The 13,623-nt window shown below is 48.4% G+C and overlaps 1 protein-coding gene across 1 annotated transcript in view; it reads left to right on the forward strand.

Annotated features, from left to right (window-relative positions):
- Window positions 1-1,678: 1,678 nt before the first annotated feature.
- iglon5 (IgLON family member 5) overlaps window positions 1,679-13,623 on the forward strand; it is an 80,569-nt gene continuing 68,624 nt past the window's right edge. Inside the window, exon 1 of the mRNA XM_040165044.2 lies at window positions 1,679-2,421. Within this exon, the coding sequence (XP_040020978.2) occupies window positions 2,361-2,421 (61 nt within the window). The 5' untranslated portion in view covers window positions 1,679-2,360. The remainder of the gene's footprint in view (window positions 2,422-13,623) is intronic.

A 13,623-nucleotide genomic window follows, 5' to 3' on the forward strand; every position in this document is an offset into this window, starting at 1 on the left:
GGTCAGATAACTGGTATTTACATACAAGTGACATAACAAAACTAAGGTGGCTTAATTTTGACTTGGTATCAGATGAGACACGATCAGCGGTCTCCTGGGTTTGGCCCGACCGGTCCTCCTCCGCTCCTTACGTAGAATTTATAACGTCTAATGATGACGCAGATGGCTTTGCGCCGGAGAGACTTGAGGGGGCGCTGAGTGGGAACGGGTCGTAACATTCAAGGAGACCTGATGTGTGTCCACATTCTGCGTTTGATTTGATTTTCCTCGAGGCAGTCCTCTCAGAATGGACAAATATTCTCCCGTCCTCTTCCGAGGCCGCTCTCAGGATGTCATGGAGTGTGGTGGGAGCGCCGGGAGGTCCGAGGGGTAATTGGCTCCGTAAAAACTTCAAATGCAAATCTGTGTCAACACTTTCGCAGGTGTTTCTGCTTTTACAGAATAGCTTGCAACAACCGTGTGGAAGAAACTGCAAAGTGTGTCAGGTCTATAAATAATAACCGTGTCTTGACAGCAAACCAGCTGATGGCAAACATGAATAACATTAATGAAGCTCTGCCAAATGTAGCTCTTGTTTGGAAAAAAAAGCATATAGCAAAGGGTCAGATCTCAAATCTCCCTCTCCCTGTGTCTCCTACTGTACCCATCAATCTTTTCCGTTACACGAAAATGTGAAATGACGTTAAACAAATAAATGAGCCAGTGATTAGCTCCGGATTCACTCTTCTGTGACAAATCTAATTAATTGTGAATAATAACAATTATTTACAAACAAATCACACACTGTAAATAATGCTGGGCCTTGATTAGATGATGCATTAATCAGTCATTTTCTCATCTCTCATCCTAAGGTATGCGCTCAGTTTATCACTTCTGTCTGAACACCATTAATCAGCATACCGTTTGTTACTTATGATCACAGCAATGGCAAAGCTTGAATTGAATATTTCAGGACTAAACATAAAAGTTGTCACAAGAGCTGGAGAGAATAATCTCAGACCTACAGTAAACATTGCAGCGAGTGGACCCGGTGGGCGTATCGTGAGCTTCTGACCGAGGAGGTTTGCTGACGTGATGGTTTTTCATGCCCGATGCAGCGTAACGGCTAACATGTTTATAAATGGCCCATTGGTGCTTCTGCATTTTATAAAGCGTCTCCCTGCATGGGTCCACGTCGGCACTGTGATAAACTCAGATGTGTGGGGGCTGGAGGGGGGGGGGGGGGGGGGGCTTCCATCAGTGCTGTCACGATCTGCTCTGCACACTCTGGTGTAACTTCTCCTCTGGTCTGACAGAATTCGTTTCCAGCAAATTGAGTAGCATCTGCTTATCTGCAGCACATCCTGTCGTTGCACCTCGTTCTGTTGCCATCTATCGTCTCCAAAAAGCCCACGCGGCTCCACACCTGCCCCTCACTCACCCTTTAGTTATTATTCCCTCCTGTTCCCCCCAGTGGAATGTTTTCTCGGAGTACTGCAGCAACCCCGAACTGGCTATAAATCACATTGCATTATCACCGCGCTGTGCATCCTCCTCCCCCTCCTCCTCCTCCCCCTCCTCCTCCCTCAACCGCGCAGCTCCGATTGGCCGGTCAGCCTCCTCGAGCCGGCCTCTCCGAGCGGGACGTCGGAGCGATCGTAAATCCCGCCCCCTTCCTCGGGGCCGGTGATTGGTGAGAAGCGGGTCTCTACCTTGAAGCGTCAATCAAGCCGCTTCTCCGTGCTGCCGCGCGCTCTCTGCTGCTCCCCGCGACGCGCAGCATACCGACGGACACACGCGGGAGCTAATTAAGCTCTCCAGCGACGAGCGGCCGGGACGCGCGCAGACGTTTCTCGTTCTCTGACAAACAAGATTATTACAAAAAATATATATATTGTCGCGTCATTGGGCAGTTTATTAACAATATTGTTCAAAATTCTTCCCATGCGTTTTCAGAAATATTTTCCCTCCAAGCCGCTGAGAGCCGAACTAAGTATTGGGGGACATTGTTTTTTTTTTTTCTTTTTTCTGCTGTGATTTTTTTTTTCCGCTCGGGAGAAGACGAACATCCATCTCTCTCTCTCTCTCTCTCTCCCCCTCTCTCTCTCCTCTCTCCCCCCCCCACCCCTCTCTCTCTTTCTCTCTCCGGCCATCAGAAGGAAAAGTCCAGTGGATACAACTGATGCCTCCGTCCTGTTCCACGTAGAAGCGTCGGACTATTGCCGTTGACATTCATCCACTGGTTCGGGCTGGGTTCTTCCTTATTTATTTATTTGTATTAAAAGGAACCATATTTCCCCGCAAAGCACCGCAGAAAGGGGGAATACCGAGGCACCCATCCGGCTGCAGAAAACAAGCGGAGAACCCGTCGGAACTCCATCATGGGCTGCCCCCTGCTGCGGAACGCGTTCGCCGGTGTCCTCCTGGTTCTGCTGTCTCAAGGTAAGTTCTCCCGAGCCGCACTCCAGCCCCGCGCGCTGCTGCTGCTGCTGCGCCACGACGCGTGCACGTTCGCCTTTCATTTTGTGGAAGCGGGCCGTGGAGGTGAATACTAATGACCTACCTGCCTGCGAGTCACGCGTGTCTGCCGTGCCACTGCGTTGCTGCACGCGGGCGTGCGTGCGTGCACGTCCCTGCGTCCCTGCGTGCGTGCGAGCGCAGCGCCAGGTTCATCTCCAAGCCAACCTCGTGTGGTTCGGTGTGATGCATGTTGAGCGCATTTCAATGAGACGTGTAATACATATTTAAAAGAAGAAGAAGAAGAAGAAGAAAGACTTGCATCCCCGGGCTTGTGTGAACATTCCTTTACGTGACTTGCGTGGCCTGGTGCCCCACGCACACGACGTGCGCCAGTGGCGCAACGAGGGAGGGGTGGATGGGGGGCTTGTTGGTGGGGTTGAAGTACGGGTAAGAGGCAATGCAGAGAGACTCCGGAGAGAAAGACGGTGTTTTGTTCTCTCTCTCTCTTTCTCTCTCCATCTCTCTTCAAAACCAAGGTCGAGAGAGACGCGGGCAGAGAGACGAGCAGTGAGCAAAACACGCAGTCGGTAGTGGAGCTTAAATTAAATCCTCTTCCCCCCTCAAAACATCAACAATTAAAGACAAACACACTTCATTTGTCCACTCGCGCCAACTGTCAGATGACAGAAACCCCCGAATTAGAAATACAGTGCTTTTATTTTGTAGTTTCCCCAAAGGGAATGCTGACCTGCACTTCTCACTCACCCCAATATGCTCACCATGTTATGGGATGTCCCAGCATGCATTAGTTTTGATAGCATTCTCACTAATTTCCCAGAGCATGAACACACACACACACACACACACACACACACACACACACACACACACACACACACACACACACACACATATACACACCTGGCTCAATTAGTCCTGCCTTCATCCTGTGAGAAATCATCATATAAATAAATCACTCTGGCCCTTGATAACAATAACTGATGTGTCAGTGCAATAAGATGTGGGGTTAACAACGCACACATGCAGACGGGCCGCAGCCTCTTGGCCCCGCCCCCCCCCCCACCCCTCCTCAATCCCCCGTGTCCACTGTGGGCAGGAGAAGCCCAGCTGGTCACGGTGGGCTTGCCACATCGAGCCCCCCCCACCCCCCTCTCTCCCCAGACAGACGGGCGGCCCTGCAGGACGTGCACAGCCCACCGACACGAGGGGGTTCAGACCCCGTTCTCCTTCGCTGATTCCCGTGACGCTGTAACCTGTGGGTTTTCCTTTCCTTGAAGTAGTCACCAATCATGCAAGCCGCAGTGGGGGAATGATTGGATATTGACGGGAATTGTGCCCATTGCAGCACGTGTGAGGCTGATCCGATCCGATCAGACCCCGGGGAGAGAGGCTTCGTGCATTCGGCCTCGAGCTGCTGTCGGCCCACAACAGGTTCCCATCTTTTGAAAGTACAAACCGTGCATTACAAAGTAGAAAGGACGTGGCTGTTGAAAGGGCGCCGTCCGCCACTCGATAAATGCTACAACTGCGAAATAACACCTTGCATGTTGCCTCCGGGAGGAAGGCCGTGCCGTGGTCGCTCGAGTTCTTACCGCCGTTGTTTAGCGGATTGCGCGCGAGTTATTATTTCCTGGTTAACGAGGAATGAGACGCATCCCCTCGAAAGGCGACAGTATTTCATTAGCCGGAAGATGTTTCTCCTCGACAGAGATTACCGCTCATCTAGCAGCCTCACAAAGTGCACGACACACATTAATTAGCAGGGAGCAGCAATATATTTGCCATGTGCGCGTGTTTGTGACCTGGGCCCACGGCAAGCAAGCCGGGTGGAAAAATGTCATTTTCTTTTACCTTTTTCTACAAAACACAATTAGGCTTTTCAAAGGTTTGGTACTGGCTTTGGGGTGCGAATGTGCAAACCAATGGCATTCCACCTTTTTAGTCTGGAAAGGTTGAATGTCCAACCCCCCCCCCCCCCCCCCCCCTCGTACGTACGATTAAACCATCACCGTATTTCTGGCACACGAGCTGTCTGCATGAACCAAAACCTGTTTAATCTACGAGACCAGGCCTCATGAAACATTTAGTCTGTGAGTGCATCCTCACACACCTCCACACAAAATCAAACAATTTACCCTCCAAAGGATTTCTGTTGTGACAGAAACCTGCAAGATGTGATAATGAGAATAATGCCGTCATTGATTCAGGGAAAAGTGAAGATGACAAGAGAAATTGCTTCTACCTTTGTGGGCCAGATAAGTCACAGCAGAGGACGTTTAAGGTTGTTTATCAAATATTCTGCAATAGAAGTGTATATTTCTGCCGTACAGATATCAAGTGATGCAATTATTGCAGTGAATCACGGCCCCTCACACTGTGGCGTGCGCCGTACATGTTGCTCACTAATGTTGAAACGCTGTGCAGATGGCTCTTCCCACCAACGTGCATCACCGCGATGGAGGTTCTGGTTGCAGGAAGTGCTCGGGGGCAAGAACACGGGGGGCGGGAACAGGTGGGGTCGCGTTGTTCCCTCGCCATCCTTTTTGTTTCAGCAACATATGGGGGGCCAAGTGGGGTCAATGCACATTGGACATTTTAGCATGTAGCCACCCTCCGACGTCCCTGCCCCCTCTCACACACACACTGCCTCACACACACACACACACACACACACACACACACACACACGCACACTCAACTGGATCCCCAGGCTTGGCTTGGGGATGAAGAGAATAGGGATGCCAGCATCAACAGATGCCTCGCGCTCCTATTCTGGAGGGGGAATCTGCTCTTTCTCCCTCTCTTTGAAATCCATGGTTTCTGTGTGCTGCTGTTTTTCCGCGTATTGGGCTTAGAAACGCTCGGCCCCATTTTGGCGGGTTTCATATCCCTGCAAGTGTTGGAGCGAGAGGGGCTGGGTTTGGTCTCGAGAGCCAGGCGGGGGGGGTGGGGGGGGGGGGGGGGGGGGGGACCAGAGCTGGAGGTTTAACCAGCCTCGAGTGGGTTTGCTCTGCGGTCGGAAGGGTTTTCCTTTCGGGTTTTCACTCGTTTCTATTCGTCTTGCTGCTGTGTGGTGGCCTGTGGTGCTGAATCTATTACTTCTATTACGTCGTGGATCCAAGATCGTAACCTTTTGAGAAAGTCTTGGCTGCGTTTTGACCGGCTGCTGCTGTGACGTAAAAACAAATTGGTGCTGAATTGAAATGTAATTTGAAATAATGGTCCATCCATCGTCAAACCGCTTATCCTGCACACAGGGTCGCGGGGGGGCTGGAGTCCATCCCAGCCAACCTCGGGCGATAGACAGGGTGATAGACGTGGTTAGGAATTGATAAATCAAAAACCCAAACAGGTTGTCAAATGGACAAAGGCGGCAGTTTAGGATAAAGTAGTGGTGGGCTGAAACAGAGTTGTGAGACATGTTTAAAGTTTGGTTTATTATGGATGTATTTCGGATGGAAAATGTAGTTCTTGAGAAGAGCTTACAAAGCCAGATTCAGTGGAAGAATGTTTCTTTATCTGGCTTAAATTAGCACGCTGACTAACAAAGGAGTGAAACGTCTGTAGCACCATGGAGCTCTTCCGATGCATTGCAGACATTCATGTAGATTCATTGGATTTCAAAGTGTTAACGATCCCCATAAGAACAAATAAAATACTACATTATATCAAGTGTTCTGGGAAACTCTTCTACTCCGTAGAGTGTGTCCCTCCACCCTAAAGGGAGCAGCTCAAACCGCCTCATTTAACGGGTGGCAACACGAAGCAAACCGGGGGGGGGGTTGAATTTTATTCATTACCGTGCCCTCACTTTGTGGATTTCGCAGCGTTTCCAATTACAGGCTAGACGGAGATGAATAACCCCAGCCGGTGACCCCGCGACCTTCCGGGCATAAGCTCAACTCTGCACCTCACAGTGTAAGCGGCTATCTGGCTCCGGCGTGCTGAGAGGTCACCGGTTTAGATCCTCTGAGGGCGGAGGCCCAGCTCGGCGAACGGCGCGCCATCTCGCCGCCCTTGAGATTTCCGCTGTCGCGTTTGATAAACACTTCACCGGGCCTCACATATTGGTTCGAGGGGTTTGCCAATTACACATAGCGTCAGTGTCATAAATAATGATTACAGCATGGCCTGTTTGCAATTTTAATTACAGTTCTAATATACGGAGTTTGGTGTAATGGAACTAGGACGGCACTCGGCTCGGGACAGGTACTGTGTTTAATCACTGTGGTAATTTGCTTCCTTACAACGCCGCCGCCGCCGCGTCCCATCTCAAAGACAAGCGGCGGTCCGGGTGTGCGGATATGGACGCTAGCTCTGGGTTATCGCTTTAACAAATGGAAAAAAATGTTTTATTTAGTGCAGAGGAAGGATCATTCAAGAGGGAGCTGAGTGGCTGTAGAAGCAGGAATAAGTAGGGGCTCGTGTACTCGCATCAACGGGCGCCCACGCACACAGACACACACACACACACACACACACACAGCTCTCACATAGAAATAAACCTATGCATTCATACACTGTGCAATCGCTCCTTTACTGGAAAGATGAATTTCAACAGTTCCCCCTCCAAAGGTGTGAGCGGTAAATCAATGGAAAGCCGATAGAGCGATAGAGCACGAAGTAGTCGAGGGGATCTGAATATTTATATACAGTATATCGTACATGCATACATATATGCACACTATCATGGATATTAAAAACTCTCATTCAATTTCCCCCCCCCCCATTTAGAAGGTTTGGAGAGGTCAATAAGTCTCTGGCTCCCTCTGGTTTCAGGCTTCGGTCCACGCTGCAGGCAGAAGTACAGATGTTCTCTTGTTGCCTGATGTGCAGATGTTACGAGGGCGAGAGAGAGAGAGAGAGAGAGAGAGAGCGCCGTATGCTTTCTTTGTGTCTCGGTGTGCGCACGGGTCCATGTGTGTGACCCTTTCCTTTTGTGCGGAGGTTTAATCATTTGAGCTGTACAACAGCAGGCTGGGGAAAAACGTTTCAGACGAGCGCTGAACCTGAGAACTCCCGGTTAAACCGCGGCGATGATGACCGCGGGGACGCACGGGGGCCCCTTAATGAAGCCGAGATAACGTCAGATTCATCCAAGAATCCATTAAGGCCGGTGCCAACACTGTTACCATTGTAATTCTAATTGCTCCGGGTATTGTCGCCATGACAACTAGCTGCATCAATAGCCTCCAGTTGTGTACAACTTCCTTGATGCTGAAAAAAACAAACAAAAACAGCATCAATGAAAACGTTGTTGTCCTCACAATTACCGCCACGCCGCCCCTCGCGCCTCTTCTTCACGTGTCCACGCAGGTAATTCCACCGGGCGCCACAGATGTTAAATCGCGCTTCTCGCTCGGGCCTCCTGCAGCGCGTCTGGAGCTGGAAGTGTTTCTGGGTCTGCGTGGGAAGAGGGGGGCTGAGAGAGAGAGGGGGGGGGGGGGGGGGGGGAATATATAAAACTGTGGAAAACAGATCGATAAATATTTCAGCAGCTGCTCCCTTCACAGACTTCTCCCGAAGCCATAAGAGGCAGAGAGAGGGACGGATGGATACAGTGTTAGAAAGGAGAGTGGGGGGGGGGGACAACAGGGGTAATTGTGTTCCAGACTCTCATTCACAGTGGGCGAGAGAGAGAGAGAGAGAGAGAGAGAGAGAGAGAGAGAGAGAGAGAGAGAGAGAGAGAGAGAGAGAGAATGGGGATAATTGTGTGCGAGACTTAAATAGAAGGCGAGAGCAGGAGGCGACACGCGGACGCGCTAACGAGCTGCGCACGCTCTCGCTGTGTGCTATGGGAACACAAAAGGAAACACGAGAGGCTGACGGGTCCCCGGACTTCGGCACTACACTGACCAAAGGAATCTCTCCCATCATTGTAATTCCTGTCAGCAGCCGGCGACATGCCGGGTGGGTGTAGCGTAGATCTAAATGATAATGAGCCGGTTCAGACACCGAGACGGCTCGCGGTGTCCGCGCCGCTCTGCCCCGGTCATTAGCCGACGCCTTCTCCCCGTGCCGCGTAATAACGCACGCAACACACACACACAGTGGCTCTTCACACACTGCGTGTATGTTTAATGCAGAGGGTGAGAAGCGCGGGAGGGAGGTGAGGAGGGGGGGGGGGGGGGGGGGCAGAGAGAGAGCACTTATGAGGGTGGAAGGGCTGGAAAGATGGAGGAGTTATGAAAAAAAAATGATTGAAGCGGTGCTGCTGCGACCGAGAAGAGGAGGAGGAGGAGGAGAGAGAGACAGATGGTGCGAGGGAGGAAGAGGAGGAGGAGGAGGATGGAAGAAAGACCCGCAACAGGCGGCGGTGATCAAGATGGATCGATTTCGCGGGCTGATGATTAGGTGCAATCAAAATAAAAGAAACATGGCTGCTTTATCCCGCCAACGCAGATCGTGTTTGGCTGGTGTCCCTGTGAGGGGGGAGGAGGATGCTGGGGGTCCTGGGGGGTGGGGGGGGGTTGCTGTAATGCTTTCAGGGTCACTCCTTGTGTGATGTTGCGGCATTTAGGGAGCCGGTGCTAATGTGATATGCCACTAATAAGAGGCTCATGTAGTGCGCCCACAGCCGAGTGGAGGGAAACCGCAGCTAGTGTAAAACATTACATGACACCCTTTAGAAGTGAAATCCAATGCGAAGGCCGGTTTGGGTTGTGTGTTTTTTCCCACGCATGCGCACGCTACGAGTGTCCCGTAATGAAGTGTCCGTATGAGCTTGACGGTGAGACTCGGTTAAGCAGAAGTCAAACATTTGGGCTGTGAGGGCCCACACAGGAGCCCGCCGGCTCCCATTTTGAAGCTGAATATAATGTTTGTGATATTGCCGCTCTAATCTAATCTAGTAATTGGGACGTTAGGTGTGATTTCATCAAACATTTGTGCAGCAATGGAGCATTAATTGGTTTTAGCGGAAGGCGCTGCTGCGTTATTGTGTTATGATATTTCACTAATGAGAGTTTGGGGAGAATAATGCTGAAAACCGGTGGTGCTTCTTCCTAGTTTTGTGAGGCAGTGAGCGCGTGGACCTGCACGCAAGGATAGTGTGCTTTTAAGTTGTGTTCGATCACATTGGGTTCCCGTTATTCATTGGAGGGATGTTGGTAAATAGTGAAATTCTAATTTGTTTTCAAATTTCAATGAGATTGCCCTCTTGCACATTATATACATTATTATATATAGTACAGTTATCCTGTTTGTTCTGTCAATTCAGGTAAGTTTTAAATGTTCTCAAGGTTGTTCGTGCCTGAGGTCCACGTCCTTTTTTTCTCTCTCACTACTTAGAGAGGGAATAAATACGAAAGAATTTGGCCAAAACGCACTGAAATGCAGAATATGGTTCCAGAGATCCAAGTCAAACTTCCAGTTAACGTTTCTCATTCAGCTCGCAGTTATTTCAATACTAGAGCGTATGATGTGAAATGATTGCCAAAATAGTTCTCATGTTTGATGTACTCAAAAATGTAGTGCTGCAGGAGCTTATCACAGAAACCAAAATATGTTTTGGATAATCTCCCCTCAGACTGTGTGAACACATTTCACTCTCTTTCCATCCAGGGCGCACTGAATGCATCAACGTGACCTTTATCTGGCCAGCAGACCTCCACTTCCATTAGGAAATAATGGGAGGGGGGGGGGGGGGTCGGAAAAGGGCAATTAGTTGCTTAATGTAGGGCAACAGTACCCTTATACAACATATCTGTGCTGACAAGTCAATAGCTGTACCTGGAAAATACTGCTGAGCTTTGAGACACAGGAGGAGTTATTGGAATTGTTGACATCATGGAAATAGATTTGTTGATTTATGTTCTGTTAAACCGCTTTCAAGACCCCTTTAACGACCCAACGCTCTCTGCTGCAGTTGACTTGATAGAGTGATAGAGATGCCTTTTATATGGTACTATGCAATACAAATATAGACATAGACTGAGTGATGATCTGACGAGCGGCCACCAATTCCATATTGAACGTGAAGAGGTTTCAGATCTGAAGGAAAACCAAAAATAGTTCAGCAAAGGAACACAAATTAAATCAGGCTGTCGTCCGAGCAAGACTTTATTGAAAGCTCGAATCACATCTGAAGCGTAGAAGATAAACAACCCAATTCAACACTTGTTCCATGTTGGCCTATTTATTGCAAATATCTGCTTTATCATGCTGCAAGTAGCCTTTGTTTGCTATTTAGGGTTTGACAGCCGTAATCAGAATTGATCTGCAGGCCGCAGCGAGGCAGCTAAATCAGACATGACAAATGTGGGGGACCGTGCAGGTGTTTTCTCAATCAGGCCGACGTCATTGATCCCCTCTCGAATCCATCAGGATCAAGCCTCATTGACGTTGGCCTTCTATTAAGGTTTTTTTTCTTTTTTAAGTTGACGGGTGGAGAGAAAATAAAGAAATCGGCTAGTGCAAAGAATTGCTTTTCAATTCGGCCGTAGAGAGCTTTTATTAATCCAAATATGTTGGGAGACTTCCACTGGTACGATTGTTTTTTCTTTTTAATTGCACTTTTTTAATGAACTGGTTTTGTGTGGTGAATTAATGAGGAGTTATGATAGCAGGGGGAGAGTTGCCTTCAATTACTTCATACAGCTAAAGCAGCGACATCGTATATTAATTGGATTGCTCTTGATTAAAGGCTGTTTTGCCTCTTAAACTTGGTATCGGGCTGAATAAGATGCACTTGAGCAAATATATATGTGATATCACGCACTGAATAGGAGACGCTTTTGCCGATGTGTGTCATTTAATGCCTCATTTACACTCCCTTCATCACAAAGGGGTTTTTTTTATTCTCGAGCATATAGATGGCTGTTGTCAGCACTTTGACAGGCCAGTTTGATGTAGCGCAGCGGCTTTTTTTTCTTTCCTCAGAAGCGGGGCTTCTAAATGAGCGGAGAATCTTTTTCTATAGACGTTCGCCGCTCTGGCTCAACACAAAGATGGCGGAACACAAGTTGTCAAACCACAGAGGCCGATCTGTGAAATACACAGTCTCTGGAACGGCGCAGGGCGGTAATTATCCAGACAGAAGCAAGTTATACTTATAATAATGTAAAACCCTGCCAACTAGTGATGTAAAAGTTATGCTTTGGTCTCCAGCCCTGAGGACCCCCCCCAAGACTCCAGACTTGTGGCTGTGCCCACTCGACCGTAGCAGGTCGCTGCTCTCAGCTCACACTTAAAGACACGAGCGCGCTTCTGCAGGCCATCTGTTTGCTGTTTCTGGGGCAACCGGCCGGCGACGTGGCCGCGTGTTTTAAAAAGCACCCTGGGAGTCGTCGACCCTTCCGCCCCGACTGTCCGGAGGGGGGGGGGGGGGGGACGCGGCATCGCCTCAACTTGTGAGGCAATGGGAGCCGATAGTAATTGGAACCTGATTCATGCCTCGCTCGTTAGAAGGTGGCACCGTCTAACAGTCTGCAGCTCACAGCAGGTGTTGGCGGATAAAGTACACGGGGCTAAAATTAACCTAGAGCACGGTAAATGTGGCTCAATGTCACAATAATATTAGAGAAACTCTCAAATAACTGGAAGCCTTTCTATAAACTGATTAAATTATATTCCCCTTCTATGCGCACAATCCCACAGAATGCCTCGCTAAAGGTAAGGCAAGTTTATTATAGCACATTTCAACAAGGGAAAGTGCTTTACATCAAACAATTACAGGAAAACCCTGTTATTTGCGTGGCTTAAATGGTTATTTAACAATTTGTTAGCTCAAAATGCAATGTAAAACATATTTTCAAGGTCCGATTCCAAAAGTTGCGATACAGTAACGTTGAATTCATGGCCAGCCTTCAGTCACTCACTGACAAAGCAGTGGCTGGATGGCTTCCCTACCAATCAGAACCAGGAACAAACCCCTTTTTAAAAAGATTTTACCTCATGCTTTGATAAAGCTTGGCGCATTTTTTTCAACGATCGGTATCAATGTTTATATTCCTGAGCAAAAGTATATGAAGTTGATGTTGACAATTGATGTGGTCTCATGATTATCATCACAGGCTTGATCCCTGAATGCGGCGATTCCAGCTTGGCTCTAATCTGAACATGTTTTAATATTGCTGATGAGAAGCCACTGAGGAATTGGGCGGAGGAGTCACATTGTGTACTTCTTACCAAGGACAAAATAGCGCTTTGGCAGCTGCAATAACTAACAGAACGAGGACAAAAACTGCATTGCTCAGATTCCTCATTTCATACATCTCAATAATTTGATTGGTTTCAAACCGCTGGTGTTGGGCCGTCATTCCAATGCATTCCAGGTAACTGATTAATCCTGTTTGAAAGGAGGTTTAGGTGGAGGCAGGACCTGTGATCACTCGTGCGTGTAAGGAAGAGCAAAGTGAGAACAATGCAGCATCACAGGAGGTAAACACTGGCAGGGCTTGAAAGGAAGAGCTGCTCCTGGGATGGGCCGTCCTCCACACAGAGGATGGAGCAGCCCGATGGAGGTGGGTTGACACAGAAACACACCATATGGAGGGCGGTGTCTGGCTGTGGTTGGTTGTTTTATTTATTAGCTCTGCCAGGTCGGTTGCCACGTTCATTTCATGCCTGTGTTACTCCACCTGCGACGTTGGTTGAAGCTGCAGGTTTTAAGTAGCTCCATAATCGGGAAATCTGCAACAACAACAAAAAAACAAAGTAAGCAGAGCTGGTGTAACATCTAAGGTAACTACAATCACTAATATGCCTATTTTTCAACAGTAATGCATTCATGTTTTTGATCTTGTGTGGATATTGAATACAGATTTGCCTAAAGAGCCACGACATCTCGACTTTTTTTTACAACATAAATAAAGTTGACGCATCAACTCAGCAGCAGAATACTATTAGCGTACATCATGTTTCTTTGCATATTTATTTTCACGCCAGCGTTCCTTAGTTACTTACTAGTTACTCATCATGTTGAACCATCTCTTAGTCACCGATTGTTTGAAGTCAAATTTGTTAGATAAAGAAGATAAAATACGACAGCCTTAAGTTTCCACAAAGAAAATATGTGGATGTTGAATCTCAGTCGTAAAATAAATCACACTCGCACATCTGTTGCGTCACCTTTTGGGAAAATGATAGATCAGGGCAAATTGGGCCAGAAAGGTGAGTTTGTAGATTGCCAGCTACAAACCAAGCTGATGGGAGGTGCAGTGT

Source organism: Gasterosteus aculeatus, chromosome 20 (genome assembly GCF_964276395.1).
Source record: "Gasterosteus aculeatus chromosome 20, fGasAcu3.hap1.1, whole genome shotgun sequence".
Taxonomy (NCBI): Eukaryota; Metazoa; Chordata; class Actinopteri; order Perciformes; family Gasterosteidae; genus Gasterosteus; species Gasterosteus aculeatus.